The 17,415-nt window shown below is 35.2% G+C and overlaps 1 protein-coding gene across 2 annotated transcripts in view; it reads right to left on the bottom strand.

Annotated features, from left to right (window-relative positions):
- Positions 1 to 1,623: 1,623 nt before the first annotated feature.
- The window catches only part of fig4a (FIG4 phosphoinositide 5-phosphatase a), a 53,810-nt gene continuing 38,018 nt past the window's right edge, over positions 1,624 to 17,415 (bottom strand). Inside the window, exons 21-24 of one of the 2 annotated variants that reach the window (XM_028439592.1) lie at positions 16,766 to 16,964; positions 12,896 to 12,987; positions 11,559 to 11,633; positions 1,624 to 2,263 (exon numbers count right to left, since the gene is read on the bottom strand). In XM_028439592.1, coding sequence (XP_028295393.1) covers positions 2,086 to 2,263; positions 11,559 to 11,633; positions 12,896 to 12,987; positions 16,766 to 16,964 — 544 coding nt within the window. In that variant the 3' untranslated portion in view covers positions 1,624 to 2,085. The remainder of the gene's footprint in view (positions 2,264 to 11,558; positions 11,634 to 12,895; positions 12,988 to 16,765; positions 16,965 to 17,415) is intronic. The other variant, XM_028439593.1, reaches the window with a different exon arrangement.

Genomic DNA, 17,415 nt, shown 5'->3' with positions numbered 1-17,415 from the left:
AGAAATATATTCAAAAAAGTACAAGTACTCCATAAAAGCAACTTCATTACAGTAACGTGAGTACTGGTAATCCATTACTTTCACCTTTGACTACAGCACAGCAACAGGAAAAGCACTTTTTGTTCAGAGTTCAGAGAGTGGAAAGTCATTAAGTATCGTCTGGAAAAAAAATTAATAATGTTTCAAACGTAAGAGGCTTTTCTTCTGTAATGACAGTAACTAGGAATTCACTGAAATCTACGAAAACATGTCCTCCATTTGAAAATGTATTTCATTCATCTCTCAAAAGTAGGTGAAGACCCAAACCCTGAGCTCTTTGCTGCTTTTCTGAGGCATGTCACTCCAATTCTCCCACGTGTGTCAAAGTCAAGGCCAGGGGGCCAAATCTGGACCTTTAAAGCATCCAATTCGTCCCGCAAAAGAAAGTGAAAATGACAGAAAACATTCACTATTGTGTAAATTACCAAATAATCCAGTTGTAGATATCTCAAATTTAACAATTTAATGAAACTCTACAATATTTTTAGGGGCTTTCATTTTTCATTTGTTTATATCACATGAATGCAGTCATTTTTAATTGTAAATTCTGGAATGAACTCTCAATATCTCCAGAAATCTTGCAATTTCACACCAGCAATTGCACTAAATTCCTTTAAATTGAAAACGAAATCTAGAAGTTTTATACAGAATTCTGACATTAGCATAAAGCCATCATGAAGACTGTCATTAAGTGTCAATCGCTAAATTATGACACCTTTGGAGCTATGTTGGCCTTTTTTTGGCTAGGTGGAGGGATCTCGTGGGGTTAGGGGTTAGGGTAACGAACAACAAATCTTGCAATTTCTCACAAACAAATGCAGAAACTTCCTCTAAATTACAAAAAGATTAGTAATAAAATCAATATTTTTTTTAAGTGAATTGAACTGATAATGAAAACTAGGGCACAATGATGTTAAAATGATTCTTTTTTCCCCAGCTAAAATCTACGGCCCACTTGAAATCAATGTGGTCCGTATTCGACCCCTGAACTTTGACACCCCTGAATCATCCCAACAGGGTTGCAGGTTTGAAAACCGTCCTTCCCCTGATTAATATTTGGAGTGAACAGGTTTTTAAACCAGAGCAGAGGTGTTCTCCTCCCATTACTTCCCCCCATGCTGCCCACCATCCCGTCACATGCACATGCAGCACTCCCACACTCCCCCAGGCTCAGGCTCACGAGGCACCAGTGGACCGGTGGTGGCCAGTGCGCCAGTATCTAAGTGCATGTGTGATGATGATGATTTCACACTTTGACACTAGTGGCTGCTGCTGTAGAATAAAGAGTGTGAGGGGAAATTAGGAACGAGGGAGGGAGAAGAAAAAAAAAATGAAGAACAATTCCACAAAGTTGGTAACAGGAGACATAAATAGAGTGGAGAGAGCTTTGAAATGTAGGAGAGAGAGAAAAGGAAACAACGAGCAACGCCAGGAGGGTAGCGTTAATAAATAAATGTTTAATTTACAATTTCTGTACAGAAACATAATGACATTATTTAAAAAAAAAAAAACAACAACAATCTAAGAAGGGTTTGAACAGCTTGTTTTAAACGTTATTAACAAAAAAACAAAAACAATCTGGTTCCTTTAAAACTTGAAAAAAAGACACTGGCCTTTTAAACAAAATAGAAAAATACAAAAAAAGAACATAAAACATTGGCTCCACGTACAAACTGCTACATCTTTAACTTTAAAGACCAAAAACTTTCATCTCATCATCATCAGATTTAGCTTGTAATCATCAATCATCAGGAATTATGTCTATAATATAATATCCAGTATTTCAACAACCCAGTTTTGAAATTCTGGCATAGATTTAATCATTTGATAATGATGAATTGCAATTCAAAAGCTTTAAAAGAGCAGCACGTCATTAAACTGTGAAAGCATGTGTCCTGTAATAAAAAAAAAAAAAAAAACTTAAATCTCCAGAAAAACATTTAAAAAAAACATTTAAAAGTGAAATGACTTTCTATGACCTTACAATAAAATAATGTTAATGTTTGCTTTTGAAACGGTCCAAAGTGAAAGCTTGTTGGTGGTGACTCACATGTACCTGTTCTTCACATACTCCCTGTACATTAACACGTCCTCTCGGCAAAGAACCCTCGCCTGGCCTTGACCCGTCAGCACGTGGCTCTCCAACGCCTCGTGAGTGTCTGCAGAGGACTGAGGAGGAGACACCGCGTAGACGCTGTCCTCTGAGAAGATGGACACTGGAGCTCTGGAAGAGGAGGAGGAGGAGGATGCTTGAGATTAAACGTTTGAAAAAAATACATTATGGCTGTGTTCAAAACCGCATACCAACATACTACTCATACTAAGTTGAAATTGCCCATGGATAGTTTGTTTTGATCTCGACTGTAAACATTAAGGTTTTTTTCAATATTTTTGTAAAACTTAAGCACTTTGCATTGTGGGATGTGGAGTCCACTAGACGGAGGCATATTTTCTTACTGTGATTTTTTTTTTTTTTTCTTAAATAAATGAATTTATTTAATCATATATAGGTGCGTTTACACTAAGCATGTGGCGATTAATCGATACGAATCGAAAATCTAGATACATACGTGCACAATGCGGGTGTACATGAAATGTTACTGTATTCTATGATCCCTATGTTTTTTGTTTTTTTTTCTGTCCTGTATGTAATCTTTTTATATATTGTTTTGTGTCTTGCCATGTCTTATTGTTAAGTGTAACATTTTATTACATCAGCCTGTCTAGGGACAGCAGATGGAAATTAGCCGTTGGCTACAATCTGGCATATTTACATTTTTTTGAATGTTCATTAATATGTATTGTCCCTACTTAAATAATGAAATTAATTATTTAATTCAGTGTGCATCGGTACAATTTACGAGTGGAATCGAGATGGGTCGGTCACTGCGTGCCTGCTTCAGTAAAATCCATGGTTGCATCGATTTTTTTCATCCATCCATTTTTTGACCCACTTGTTCCTGTTTTCAGGGACGAGGAGCGGGTCTTTCATGCTGTATTTCATTCTATCCTGTTTTTCCGTGGCACATTGAATGCACCACGTGCTTCTGTTTTGTTTTGAACACGGAAGCCGGGAAGCACGTTGGTATAGCAACAAAGTTATAACACGAAGGTCAGTGAGAGGAGCCGCAGCAGCTAGAGAAGCGATTTATAACACACCTAAATACTTTAAATCAGGCGTAGAAAGACAGTAAACCTGACCAGATGCAGGAGGTTTGTAAAAAATGCTGTGCTGCTAAACCTACACAAACTGAGGGGCTGACTTGTACACATACAGCGCCGCTATCGTATCGCTAATGTATTGTATCGCTGGCAGTGTATTGAGATACACATGCTTAGTTCATACCGTCTGCGACTGCAGTCACTTCAATCGCCCGTGATTAGTCGCTTGAACATAGAGGCGCTTTTTGGTCGCTCCATCACTTCATCGCTCCAGTGAAGTGATGACCAGGGAACAGTGTGTAGAGGAGAGAGAGGGCTGATTACTTCTTCTCTGGCCGTACGTTTACAGCACTTATCATAGACAGCGCCGCTTTCACGGTTTAAATGATTGATAAATTGAATTAACAATCTCAGCACAGCGGAAGTAGCAAAAATTAATTTTCCGGTAGTGCGCATGTGCATATGCAATCCCAGTACGTCACACTGACTTAGAGCTAAAAATCAAACGTCCCCTTTTCAAAATAAAAGCATTTCTTCTTGTCTTATATTCGTTTTCTGTACATAACTGTAAATAGGGCTCTTGTTTTGAAGTTAACAGGAAGTTTTGTCAGTAGTACTGAGAAAATCTCTGAAATGTCGCCATTAAATGTGTTCCCGTGAGTTTAATGAGTCAAATGAGTACATGTTGATATTGCTGAGATATCTAACCTCAGTGTGATTCAGGTTATTTTTCCTTGTAGGTTTCAAATGCATCTTGGGAAACTTGGAAATATACTTCATTGGGAACGCTCATCATCCTAATCATACTTATAGTATATAGTAGACAAAATTAACTAATTGAGTGTGTAGCACGTTAGTATGCAATTTCAAACACAGCCTGTGTGTGCGAGTGACACAAGGGCATTACACACATCTCCATATGAAGTAGATGACACTTCTAAGATGTGATGAAGAAGAGCTGCTGTTGAATGGAAGCAAGTGGCTGCTGATGGTGGTGGAGCTTTTATCAGAATGACCCTTTTTTTTTCCTTCCTCTCAGAAACCAGAGACTCAAGCATGTGTCATCGTCTCTGGGATGGATTATCAACCTCGTGTTTTATAGAGCCATCATTTTATGTGAAAAAAACTGCTCAGACACGTGTCTATACATTTTTTTTTAAAGAAGCAGGTGGATTCTAGAGGTAAATTCAACACGTGTCGAGTTGCTGCTGTGGTTCTACTAATAGAAATAAAAGCAACTAACACTGATTTTTGTGAATGTAAGATGATGAATTGTAGGATTGACCTGGGAATGCTGGGAACTTCACATCATATTATCAGCACATCAAAATGTGCAGATCTAAAACTTCCTTCAATAAATGAAATCATTTTGTTTTTTTCATTTTAGTCTCGTGAACTAAATTTACAAACTACAAAGCTAACTTCAGCAAGATTATTTCAGTCTTTTGTGAATAATATGTTAATTAGGAAATCCACTTTGATCTCCAGACATGTTTCAACTGTCAACTGCCAGTCTACGTGAGAGGAGTCTGCTGATCGCTTTGATGTTTCCTTTGAAGTTTTTGTCTTCTTTTTGATCTGATTAAAGCGATCAGCAGATGCCTCTCACGAAGACTGGCAGTTGTCAGTCAAAATATGTCAGGAGATCAAAGTAAATTTCCTAAAAAAAAGTCTGAATAAAAAAATACAACATATTTTTAAAAAGAAGACAAAATAAACTTGCTGGAATTATTATTTGTATGTTAGGGTTTAATTTATTCAGACAACTGTTCATCAGGAAATCCACTTTGATCTCCTGACAATCGACTGTCAACTGCCAGTCTTCGTCAGAGGCGTCTTCTGATCGCTTTGATGTTTCCTAAATTAATGAAACCATAACATAATATTCAAAATGAAGACTTGCTGGAATTACTACGCCAAAGTTAAAGAAACTTGAAAGGAAACATTAAAGCGATCAAAACATGTCAGAAGATCAAAGTGAACTTCCTGAAAAAAGGTTGTCTGAATAAAAGAAAACCTTTAACTATAAATAATTCTAATGACTGAATTATCTGGTGTTTACAAACTTCAAATTCTGCAATTATTTGAATATTCATTTTGTTCAATAAAAGCATTTGCCTAAGTAAAAAACTAATAAATTAATACATATTATATTTCATTTTTAAGAAGAGTTTTTGCCATGATTTTTCAAACAAAACAAATGAAATAGTCATGGTTTTAATTTAAAAACTTGAAAAGATTTCAAGGTTCTACGACAGTAATTTTTGTGCAAGTTATTAAATAAATAATTATTATTCTCTGTGTGAATATGCGTACATTTACCTTTTTAGGTATTAGATTAAGGGGAAATAATTTAATTGTGATACAGTAAAGGCTATTGAAAATGTGCTATAGAAATCTTATTGTATATTTCTTTTTTATTAATATTAAAAATGCAAGAAAAGCTTCATAATGTATGTATTTGCATGGGGAATTATTTTTGACTCCAGACTCTTAACAAGATGAGTACTAAATAACTGAAAAATATACAAAAGGACACAAAAACACCTAAATCGACAACAAAAATACATATGCAGCGTCCCAAAGTAATCACAAAATAACTCTAAAAACACAAAAAACAAATAAAATAACTACGAATACGCACAAATAAAACTAAAAAATATAAAAAACACCACCAAAAATACACAAAATGATTCCAAAAAATATGAAAAAAAGCACAAAAGAACAACAAAAATCATTTTTGTATTTTAATTAAAGTAACAAAGAGCTTAGTGTTTAGAAATATACACTCATAACTCAAATATTTTAAGTAAATAAAAGATTTTCAAGGTCAAACCTTTTGTGTTTTTTTGTTTTGTGATGCTAGAATTGATATGTTGTCTAATTTCTAACGATCCAGCTTATTCCCTAATGGACCCACAGAGGAATCGCACGGCGGGAGGCAGATCAGCTTCTGGCGGCGGAAACACGTTTGGGCTTCTGTAACATCCTAGAATAGCACACTGTTTCATAACAACACGCGCACACCTGTCGCGCCGCATGGACCCGACAGAGGGGCGGGGAAGGGTGGAGGGACGGACACAGGAAAGAAAGGTTTGGAGTGATGAGAGGCCGACAAACAGGGGGAGAATAGGAGAGATTACCCACTGGCGAGCATAAAGGATCACATTTATACGTCTAGCGCCTCCGTAGAATATGCAACACCTGACATCTGTGCTTTTAAATACTGTATATAAGTATATCTATTTATACACTCACGTGTTTTCTCAAAGTTACATATTTATTGCACAGCGTGTGCTCAGCAAAAAGTAGCGAAGGCTGCAAAGGACATCTGAAAGTAGAATGAAGATCTTTTGATTCTCCTTTAAATTACATTTCAATTTAGGGCAGAAGTTAAAACGAATTATGTTTTATTGAATCTCAGCAGGCACACTTCAAAAAATGTGATAGAAAAACAACAGATTTAGATTGAAAACTTTAAAAAAAAAAAATCTAAATCAGGGATATTTCAAAATGAATTGAACAGAAACGTGTATGAAGTATTGGAAACAGTTATTCTTCAGCAGACATGGCCACCTAAATAATAAGAAAATGAAATAAAAAAATAAATAAATAAATAAAAATAACTTAAAAAAACATGCAAAAATCACAAATAAATACACAAAAGGACAACAAAACACATGAATTTACTCTAAAAGCAGACAAGACGACTACAAATATACACAAAAATAACCCAAAAAATATAGAAAAGGACACAAAAATATACAAAACCCCAATAAAGATAGATAAACCAACATCAGAAATGCATATGCAGCCACCAAAATAATCACAAAACAACTAAAATCCACGATAACTATGAATATGCACAAATATAATCAAAAAACATAAAAACACCAAGAACACACAAAAAAACCCCAACATCCAAAAAAAGCACAGAAAAAAAACAAAAACAAAATGCATACATTTTACTCTAAAAACACATGACAATAAAAAATACACAAATGACTTTAGAAACATGACAACAACAATACAAACAAATTCACAAAAATACACAAAACTTAAGCAGTTGATTTTGTAAAATAAATAAATAAATATTTTATAAAACCTTGGAAAATAAATAAGTCATTATTCTAAAAAGTATGGCATTGTTAAAATAATCATTATGAAATATTTCATTATAATAAAATAATGATCTCTTAAAATAATGATGAATGTATTTCATAATAATATTACCTTATATATATATATATATATATTTGTCTATTAGTTATCAAAATGTTGTTTTTATTTATTTAATTATGACTTTTTTGGGCTTCCATATTTTCTGCACAGGAACATTGATTACCCTTATATTTGATCCATGGATTATGTAAACAGATTCACTGTCTCACATGCGCACACTGCACACCTGTGTGTCTGACGTGCGCTGCTGATCTGGTCTGTAACATTAACAGTTGTTTTGGTGGTAAGCATTGCTTTTTATTAATAAACAAGCGTAAATATGTCATTTGTATGAGGAAAATAATAGGTTTTAACGGTCGGTTTCAGGTCGGGCTCTGATATACTGTAAATACCTGTAGGTTTAATTTTTGCTTTGTCGGGTTTGGGTCAAAGCTTGAAGGTTCATATCATAAAAAACAAAAAACAAAAGATCACAAAAAACGTTGAGACAAAGGCGTCAATACGCATCCGGGTCAGATTGAAGCCGTAAACCATCCACACCGGAGTCTGATACAAGTCACATTTTACTTAATTCAGTTCGTTAGTGTGTTCATTCTAACTTCCCCCTTAGAGCTAAAACAGTATTTAATAATAAAAAAAAAAGCTTAGAGGTTTAAAAACATAAATAAATCTAAATTTTGTAACTGACAACCTAATGGTTTCCCCTGCTAATAACGTCCTTTCACTTTCTTCAGCTCCATTCAAAAGACCCACTTCATGTCAAACATCCAGCCCTACATTCTATTCATGGACTTTCTCCTTTTTCCTCCTCACCTGCACGTTCGTTCACTCCTCACACAACATGGAGCACATGGAGGAAAAACTCAGACACGTGAAATTATTCTGGTCCTGCAATCGCCTGTTTTTTTTTTTTCATTTCCTTTAGATTTTAAAAAGGGATAATTTAAATAATGTCCCTCCCACATTTCATTCAGTTATCAGTTGTACAGACAGTCGCTGGATTTCCACCTACAGACTCTAAGTGTTACCTGAAGTAACAAAGTGCTTTTTTTCCACTCTTTTCTGTCCATGGTGGATCATCTGCTGTGTTCTTTATCAATAGTACAAGAAAAATGTGCAGTTTCAGGGTCATCAAGATGTTCTCCTCCCCCCTGTCTGTGCATTTTTATAAATGCTGTTTGATTGAACTAAACAAACCCTAAAATGCTTTTTACTTTCCACCTTTAACTTCTCCTCTTTGGTCTTTTTTTGTATAAATTTGCATAAAATAATTATTAAATTAGCGTAAAAACATCTTTTAACAAAAAAAACAAAAACAAAAAAACATCAGTGAGATATATAGTATGCATATAAATAACATGAATATGAACTAATAAAAAATAGGACGCATTTTGGGGTGGTGAATAAAACAAAAACATGTCAGGTAGTATGGAAAACCGTTATTCTACAGCAGACATGGCTCCCAAATTAATCAGAAAATGGCTCAAAAACAAAAAAAAATGAAGTAATAAAATAAAATGAACGAAAAATACAAAAAAACGACTCCAAAAAACAGGCCAAATCACAAATAAATGCACAAAAGGACACCAAAAATACACAAAAATAACCAAAAATATCTAAAACGAAAGCAAAAATGCACAAAACACAAAAAATACACGAAATGGCTCCAAAAAAACATGAATAAAATAACAGATAAAAGCTCAAAAGAACAACCAAAATGCATACATTTACTCTAAAAACACATCGCATGACTACAAAAATACAAACAAATGACTCCAGAAACACATTATGGCAACAAATACAGAAAAAAATTACTCCATTAAAGACCACCTTTATTATCGTAGTTAAGTCTCTAATTTAAAAATAAAAAAAAAATCACTAAGATGTATAGTACGAATATAAATTCCATAAACATAAACTAATAAAGAATTGAATGCACTATGGTAAATAATAGTGTGAAAGTGAAATCTTCAGTCCTGCCTTATGTAACTAAGGTTTATATTCTGTGAATTTTATTTCATTCACATCAAGTGTCTAACGTTAATTATTTTTGTTGTTGTTTTGTTTATTGTTGAACTTCGGAAACACAATTTTGTTATCCCTCAACTAAGCATCCGTCGTGCTCCATTTAGTGAAACAATCACATTATCACATTATCAACATTCATACATTTTTGTTGTTTTGGTGATTTTTTTGTGGTGATTTTTGCATATTTTGCCGTCAGTGAAACTTGTATTCTTTGGTGTGATTTGGGAGTCATTTAATCATTTCCCATCATCATTAGGGTTGATAATGGAAATCTGGTATTTTTGGACTATTTTTGAGTCCTTGTATATTTTTGTTGTCCATTTGAGTAATTGTCTATAATTTTGCAGTCATATCAATACATATTTACCACATCAAAGGACATTATTTGGTTAGATTCTTGTTTTTTTTTTTTTAAAGCTAGAGAGGAGTTCTTTTGTATCATGTAAGTTTATTAGCTTTGGAAAGAGGTCAAGAATTTAATCAAGGGGATTATTCAATTAATAAAATAACTGTTTACTGCAGTCTTCAGAGAAAACCAGGATCGCGAGTGCACGTGTACAGTCGTACCGAGCAGATAGGAAAGATGAAGTATTTAGAGAAATATTCAGACAAATTTCAATGACATGGCATTGAAAAGTGTACACTTCTATCTTAGGAATAAAAGAAAGCAAGGCCGAGGCAAAAACTTTCCTTATGTGCGGCTTCACATTGCAATTGCACATGTGGTTAATATTTCAATTGCTTAAAAAAAGAAAATGTTCCCTGTTTGAGCTGCAGGGCCTCAGCTGCTCTGTGCAGGAGGACTTTACACTGAATGATAAGAACTCAAAGAGTTCTGCACTGGTACAGAAGAAGCATCAGTACACCTGAAGACCACTTTGTCTCAAAACTCAGAAAAATTGTCGGTAGGTCTAGTTTAGGTACAATTTCTTTTTTTTTTTAACCTGATTTGACAACTTAAATTGGTTTTAATTAATTTCTTAACCATTTTAAGAAATAATCAGGTTCAGTTTTATTCAGTCAAGCATTACTGGACACCCAATAGTGGTATTGTTGGTTTGATATGGAGTAGGAAAATGTCTGACGGCAATTAAGCAATTTGAATATTTAGGGGAGTTTTAAGTTCTAAAATAAACTTCTGCACAATTTTTGACACGACTGTTATTCGGTGAAAACAACAGATGTGAAGGGAAGTGACTTTGCCAGAGTTTTGGGGGGAAAACACAAGACATCACAGCAAGAATGAAATAAAAACACTTCTATGAAACGCCACCTCCCACAATGCAATGCACGAAACTTAATATCATTAAGAGAGCATTTACAGTGGAGTAAATCTTCAAATTATTGATCCATGAGGCTTACGCTATCTAGAATCTCATTATCCGATAATAAAAAAAAATTAAAAAAGAATCATCTCAAGTTAATTTAGTTAATCAACAAAAAAAAAAAAAAAACTGATTAACACTTAATTAACACACTAAAAATTAAACCATTTAGATATGAGAAAAAAATAATGCAAAAACATATTACATGCGTATTATGCAAAATAGAAAAAGAAATAAAAAAATTGAGACAATATTTCACTACATATTTGTCAACCTAAGATGACAAATGCAGGCATGGTAAATGAAAAAATGTGAAAAAATAAATAAACAAACGAGGCAAACTTTATCGACCTTTTTTTGTTTTGTTTTTGTAATCGAGCAATTTGTAGACCTCGAGGAATCGTTGCAGCCTGACCAAAAATACAATGCAATCAGAATAGGTCAATATTTTTTTTTATCAATTTCTTTTTTTTATTTCTTCCATTTTTTCTCATTTCTTTCTTTCATTTTTATCCTCCTTTTTTGGAGTGAGGAAAAAAAAAAGCAGAAGGAAGGAATGTGGAGGAATCCATACATTCTATGGCTTAAAACTACTAATTTACTCAAAGTGAAAATAAAATACAGAGTTCCAGGCTGTTCCTGTGATTAACCAGTTCTGAATATTGACTCCAAATTATGACATCTGGAGTTTGAAGTCATTTCTTCAGAAAAAGTCTGAAAGTCTCAGCAGGCGTTGTGTGTGGTTAAAAGTTTCCTTATGAAAGGATCAGATTGTGTCAGATGTGGTGTGAGGAATAAAAAACAAACTGGACTTTTACTCACAGATTAATGGAGTTGGCCAGGCTTATATGCTCTGTTCTTTCCACAGTGTGCTGGTTCTCACCCAGATGTGCAAACCTGAAGGAAAAGCAGAATAAAAATATGAAACAAATAAACTGTTTATCTGATTTTCTTACAACTCGTTATATCACAGTTGAGATCTCTTAAGGTCATACTACATTATTATCAAAGCGCACATTTCCTCGATTGCCTATTTTCTCCGACAAAGACACGCTAATATACTGAAGCTAAGAGCTTCCTTCAAGCTGCTGCTTATGATTTTTAATATTAATGTATCAATTAGCGGAGCTCAGGCAGCAGCAGCAGCCAGCATCTCTGGAGCTGTGTCAACGTCTGCTTTAATAATGAATCCATTTCTTCTTTCGTTATGTGCCACTACTGTAAGAGAATTTGTTGGAAACATTTTCTCAATTCAATTCCTTTTACTTTGCTTTGTGCATCTAACGGTGCGCAGAACGTGCTTTTTGTATCAAAATTAGCTAAGTGTTATCTACCTGATTTACTTAAAGACAACTGTAATATTTATGCATCTGGCTTCAAAACAGGAATCTGTTTCTAGTTGCAATTACAAAAATAAAATCTTAATTATCAGTTTGAAATTATTTTAATCCTTCAAATTCTTCACTTTGATCCTTGTATGGTGTCTTGCACCCCAAACCTCTGCCCAGGATCATTGGATAATAAATCAGGCATGTGCAACTAACGGTTCTGGTGCTAAATGAGGCCCTTGGTCTAATTTTGTGCTGCCCCTAAAATGGAGCCCCCACCAATAATTGTAATCCAAAAAGTTGGAAGGAATATGAAGCTCAACATAATACACAAAATACTCCAAAAAACAACAAAATGTCAACAAATTTAACAACAAAAACGCAAAAAGATTCTAAAAACACCTAAAATGACTCCAAACACACAAAATAACAAGACACACAAAACAACCACTTATATAAACAAAATTAAAACAAAAAAAAATTATACACAAATTGAGAGACAAATACACAAAACAAGGATTCGGAAAATTATGGAAAAACACACAAGATAGCAAGAATACACACAATAATAATAATATAAAAAAAAAAAAAATTACTCAGAAACACAAAAAATGACAACAAAAATCCCTAAAATGACAGAAAAATACATAAAACTACTTCAAAAACAGACAAAATGTTTGCTATCACTGTAATTAACAGTTGCCCACCCCTGTGATATACATTAATACACAATAAATCAAAGATTTTAGCTGATTTGTCCATTATCTTTTAAGAAAAAGCTGAAGCATCATCTCTCATTGCTAAATTATAAAGGTACCAAGTTTGTCCTGCCTTTTGTAAATGTAGAGATCTTCTTCAGCAGGCAGTTGAGCCAGATTGCATCCATACGGGTCTTTAGTTGTCTGTTGCTGTGGCTGGATCTCCTAAAAAGAAAGAAATCAAAGAGACACGGAATTATGTGAGGTTGTTTTAAAAAAATGAAAAAAACAAAGCCCTGGCTAGTCAACATGTTATTTTCATGTTAATAAAGTTGATAAACTCTCCAATGTGGTGTGATGTTGCTTATAAGCACTTAATTATTCACAGTAAACTGTGATAAAATATACACCTTTCCATGAAAACTGTATTTTTCAAAGAGGAACACACTTCAACAAGGTAGACACTATTTAAAAGAATACTTCAAACCTATTGTGACTCAATGGATTAAGCACTGACCTAAATCATCCATTGAAACACCCTTTTCTCTCACCTCGTACGATAATATTGAAAGCTAATGTATATAAACAAGTACACTGTGCAGTAAATGTAACAATAGGGGTGAGTTGAAGTAGATGAATTGTACCATTGGTAAATTACATACGACCGAAAGGTCCTCGGACATACAATCTCCCACAAAAGCGAGGTTTACACACTCCTATTAACTAAGTTGAGCCGTGATGATGTTATGTAACAGTGTGCAGGGAAGGGGCGCCAACGTTTTTGCCTCTGCTAATGCTCTCGTTGACTTGTGTGACATTGCTGAGCATGAAATGCGGCTGTAAACGCACACATACACACAGAACTTTACTCACACGTGTGCACACGCCACGGGCAGACGCGCCGTCATAGGCTGCACAGGAGTCTGTGCGAGACCCACAAACACAGAAGGATCTACATAGACTCTCATCGCATCAGGCTTGAATACTAAACGAGTGCGTGTGTGTAATTGCACGGGCAAACGTGGTAATGATCCAACGTTTAAATATTTCAACAGTGGAGTGTTGCCGTGGCGCCCAGGTAATCCATTCTCAGGGACACGAAATGCGAGGCCAGGGAGTGTGTGCGGCAGACACGTGAGCCACAAATATTCATAAGCAGCTCATCGTTCACAGTCGTTAAAGTGAAGCATAAGACGTCATTAGTTAAGAGATGGATTCACTTGTTCAGTGTCTCTCACTCACGAGTCACTTCATATAATCAGTATATGTAAGTGATACAGTGAAGTGGGAGGAGGTCTTAACCGTACATAACTCACTTGTCAATACCTTTACTGGCCTTACATTCAATCATTATGGAAAGTCGTTTAAGCATAAATCTAATATGAGTCACATCAACCATAGTTAAGATCTACTAGTAATAATATTGGTGTAAATAAAAATTTATTCAGCAATATATTGTGATATTTCACTGCACGATTATTGTATCGATCCAAAAAAAGTCCAAATGTTTTTGTTTTTTTAAATCGTGTTTTTAACCAAAAAAAACACATTTAATTGTGCAAACATACATAACACGTAAACGGCCGGTCACTAAGTGTCAGTGAACCACATCACTCATCAATACATTTTAGTTTGGAATTTGATTGCATACATACATACTGAGCACTTTTATAGATGTATATGGTTATTCTTTATTTATTTTTTTAACGAATTTAAGAACCTAAGGGAATCAGAATTTGTTGTAGAAGCAAAAGTTAAACTTTTTTGAAAAATGTAATTTCACAGTTTGAAAACATACCATTTTTTGATGTTGATACTTGAATTACAAATCGTTACCATTTACTTGTTCTCGCAAGTTTAAAAAAATGAAATAAATTCTACTTGTAATGGTGAAATTTGTAATTATTGATATTGTGATATATATCGTATCGTTTAGTAGCAGGATGTATCGTATCGTGACATGCAAATCGTGAATCTCATCATATCGTCAGATTCATGGCAATGTACACCCCTATCTAGTATTACATTTTGGAGTACATGTACTTAATTTAAAGGGGACATATCATGGTTTTAAATCCTTCCTTTTTACATATAAATCATACAGTTGTGGTCTATATAAAGCAGAACTGCAATGCTTAGGTCTGAATTCCTCATTATTATTATAGCTCCACCCCTTTTCTACCCTTTTCTGATATGCTTCTGGTGCGGTCTCTTTAAATGCAAATGAGACAATTCATACCCCGCCCCCTCTCCAGGTTGCTGAGGTGACACTCGGTTCAACTCCACCCTGTTCGGCCATTTTTGTCGTTTGATAGAAGAGATACGATTATTTAGCGGCGCAGAAACTTTTTATTCACGTTATTTACAAAATGTAAACAACAGAAGACTTGTCCATCCAGCCTTACATGTTAGAGCCAGAGTCGGACCCGGTGGAGCGAGATGAAAATGAAGATGATGAACCTGCAGAACCCTAACAAGTGAGCTAACACAAGCACCGAGCTAACGCTAGCGCCAAGCTAACTTCACAAAATGCATTTTAATACAGTCTTTTCGGAGACAAAAACGGCAAAATGAAATGACTAATGAAAACTTTAGACTTAAATTAAATCACGTAGGCCATATCATCAAGGATCTAAAACGAGCACACAGCGCTAACATATGAAGACGGTGCAACTGCTAATGCTAACAAAACAATGACAGGGACGTCTTATCATCATACTTTTTAGCGTTATTTACATCTTACCTAAGTGCTCTGTTCGTCGTCTCCAAAGATAGAAGGAATTGAACCCTCAATCAGACAAAGTCTTTCAGCAAATCCTTCTTTATACTGGTGGAGGTTGATGAAGCAGTCATCCTTCAAGTGTTCGCGCGCACAAAAATGACCTTACCCACAGATGTGGATACATTTCCATAAAAAACAAAACTTAACCAGGCACTTTGAAAAGGTTCTGATGCTGGGAGACGGTGTAATGAAGCGTGTGGGTTACTACATCCAACAACCCAACATTTTGATTTCGCCTCTCGTAACTTCGGCATCCTTGAGCTTGGACTACAAAATAAAAGCGAGAGATAAAAATGGCGGATTGCTTGAAGTGTTGGGCCTGGAGTCGATGTCCTGGTGTCGTTATTGTTCAAAAAACGTAATAGAAAATAGAAAAATTTAAACAGATTGAAAAATATGACCAAAACAGAATATAAAGATATCAACGGAGCACCTGAAGAGACTAATTTGAACTTTTCTGTGCTTCTAAACACTCTAAATATACAACAAAATGCATTTAAGGGCTAAAAAACTGGATTTAGCATGATATGTCCGCTTTAAGTATACTAGTGCGCGAGTAGACGAGCCTAGTGAAGTAAAAAGTGCTTCATGTAAGCACTTGATTCTAATAAGGGGGCGGGGAAAGTAAATTCAGGCTTGCCATTGGCTTTCCAAAGTATTGCAACCAATCAGAGAGCTGGATTTGGTTATAATCCCTCCTACTTTACTTGTAGGTCTACCAGTACTACTAGTGAATTTTTTGGCTTTACCAGTTAGTACAAGTAGACTAAAAACAGTCTACTTGTACTACTAGTAAGGTATTTTATGTACTAGTATTAGTACAAGTAGACAAAGAACAATGACAAGCCTGAATTTGCTTTCCCGCCCCCTTAAAGGCATATGATGCTTACTGGTGACCAACATTTTGGTTTAAAAGTGCGCAAGTAGACTTAAGGCCGTTTTTTTTTTTTTGTTTTTTAGCAAAATATCATTGATTTATTGACATATGAGGCCTACACTATTAACTATATCTAGTAAAAAATATTGTCTCAAGCAGCTTTTCAGGAAACAACTAGTATGGAACTGAATAATGGAAAAGGTTTAAAACAACAATCAGGACAATAACAAAAATAAAAAATAAAAACATAATATTTTGGAGGGAATATTAATCTAAAATAAAAGAGCAAACATACTTTTCATGACTGCATGCGTTTAGCACTATTCCAACATGTGTAGCTGTACCTCGTGTATGCGATTGCTTTCCCCAGAATCCGTCAGCAGTTTGATGGGAGTGGATCGCTGCGACACGGAGCCGTCGTCATCGCGATCCTCCTCAGAGTCGTCCTCTGATGAGCTGGAGATGGCCTCTTCACTGGGGGGAGGAGGAGCGCTGGCCGCCGTCTTCCTTTGGAGCACCGTCTCTTCTTTGCTGCTCTTGCTGCTGCCACAATATTACACTCATTAGCGTGTAGCATTAGCACGTGTGTTACAAATTGCAGCGGGGGAACAAAATTTAGTTATTAACTTGTAGCCTCGCCTGTGCAAGGAAAGCCGGACCTTCTGTAAAAACATCTGAATGCCATGAAGGCAATTTATTCTTTAGCTTTAATGATCGACTACAAACTGGTTGTTCGTCTGCTATTTGAAAAGCTTTGTCTCACTCACAATCTGAGTTGCTGTCAGACCAAAAATACCCTTTCCACATTTTATTTCCCACGTTACTGAAATTGTTCCTGCAAACACCGCCATGGCACCACTTTCAGCATGACAATAACCGTCAGCTGCGTCAGCAACTGAATCTCAAACCAATGATGCTGGGCTCAACACAAGTGGGTTGTTAGGTTGCAATCAGTGCAGACACAAGGACAGCTTCCTTTACCGTGGACGATTGA

The sequence above is a fragment of the Gouania willdenowi genome, chromosome 24 (assembly GCF_900634775.1).
Source record: "Gouania willdenowi chromosome 24, fGouWil2.1, whole genome shotgun sequence".
Lineage (NCBI taxonomy): Eukaryota > Metazoa > Chordata > Actinopteri > Blenniiformes > Gobiesocidae > Gouania > Gouania willdenowi.
This window is presented reverse-complemented; position numbering and strand designations above follow the sequence as displayed.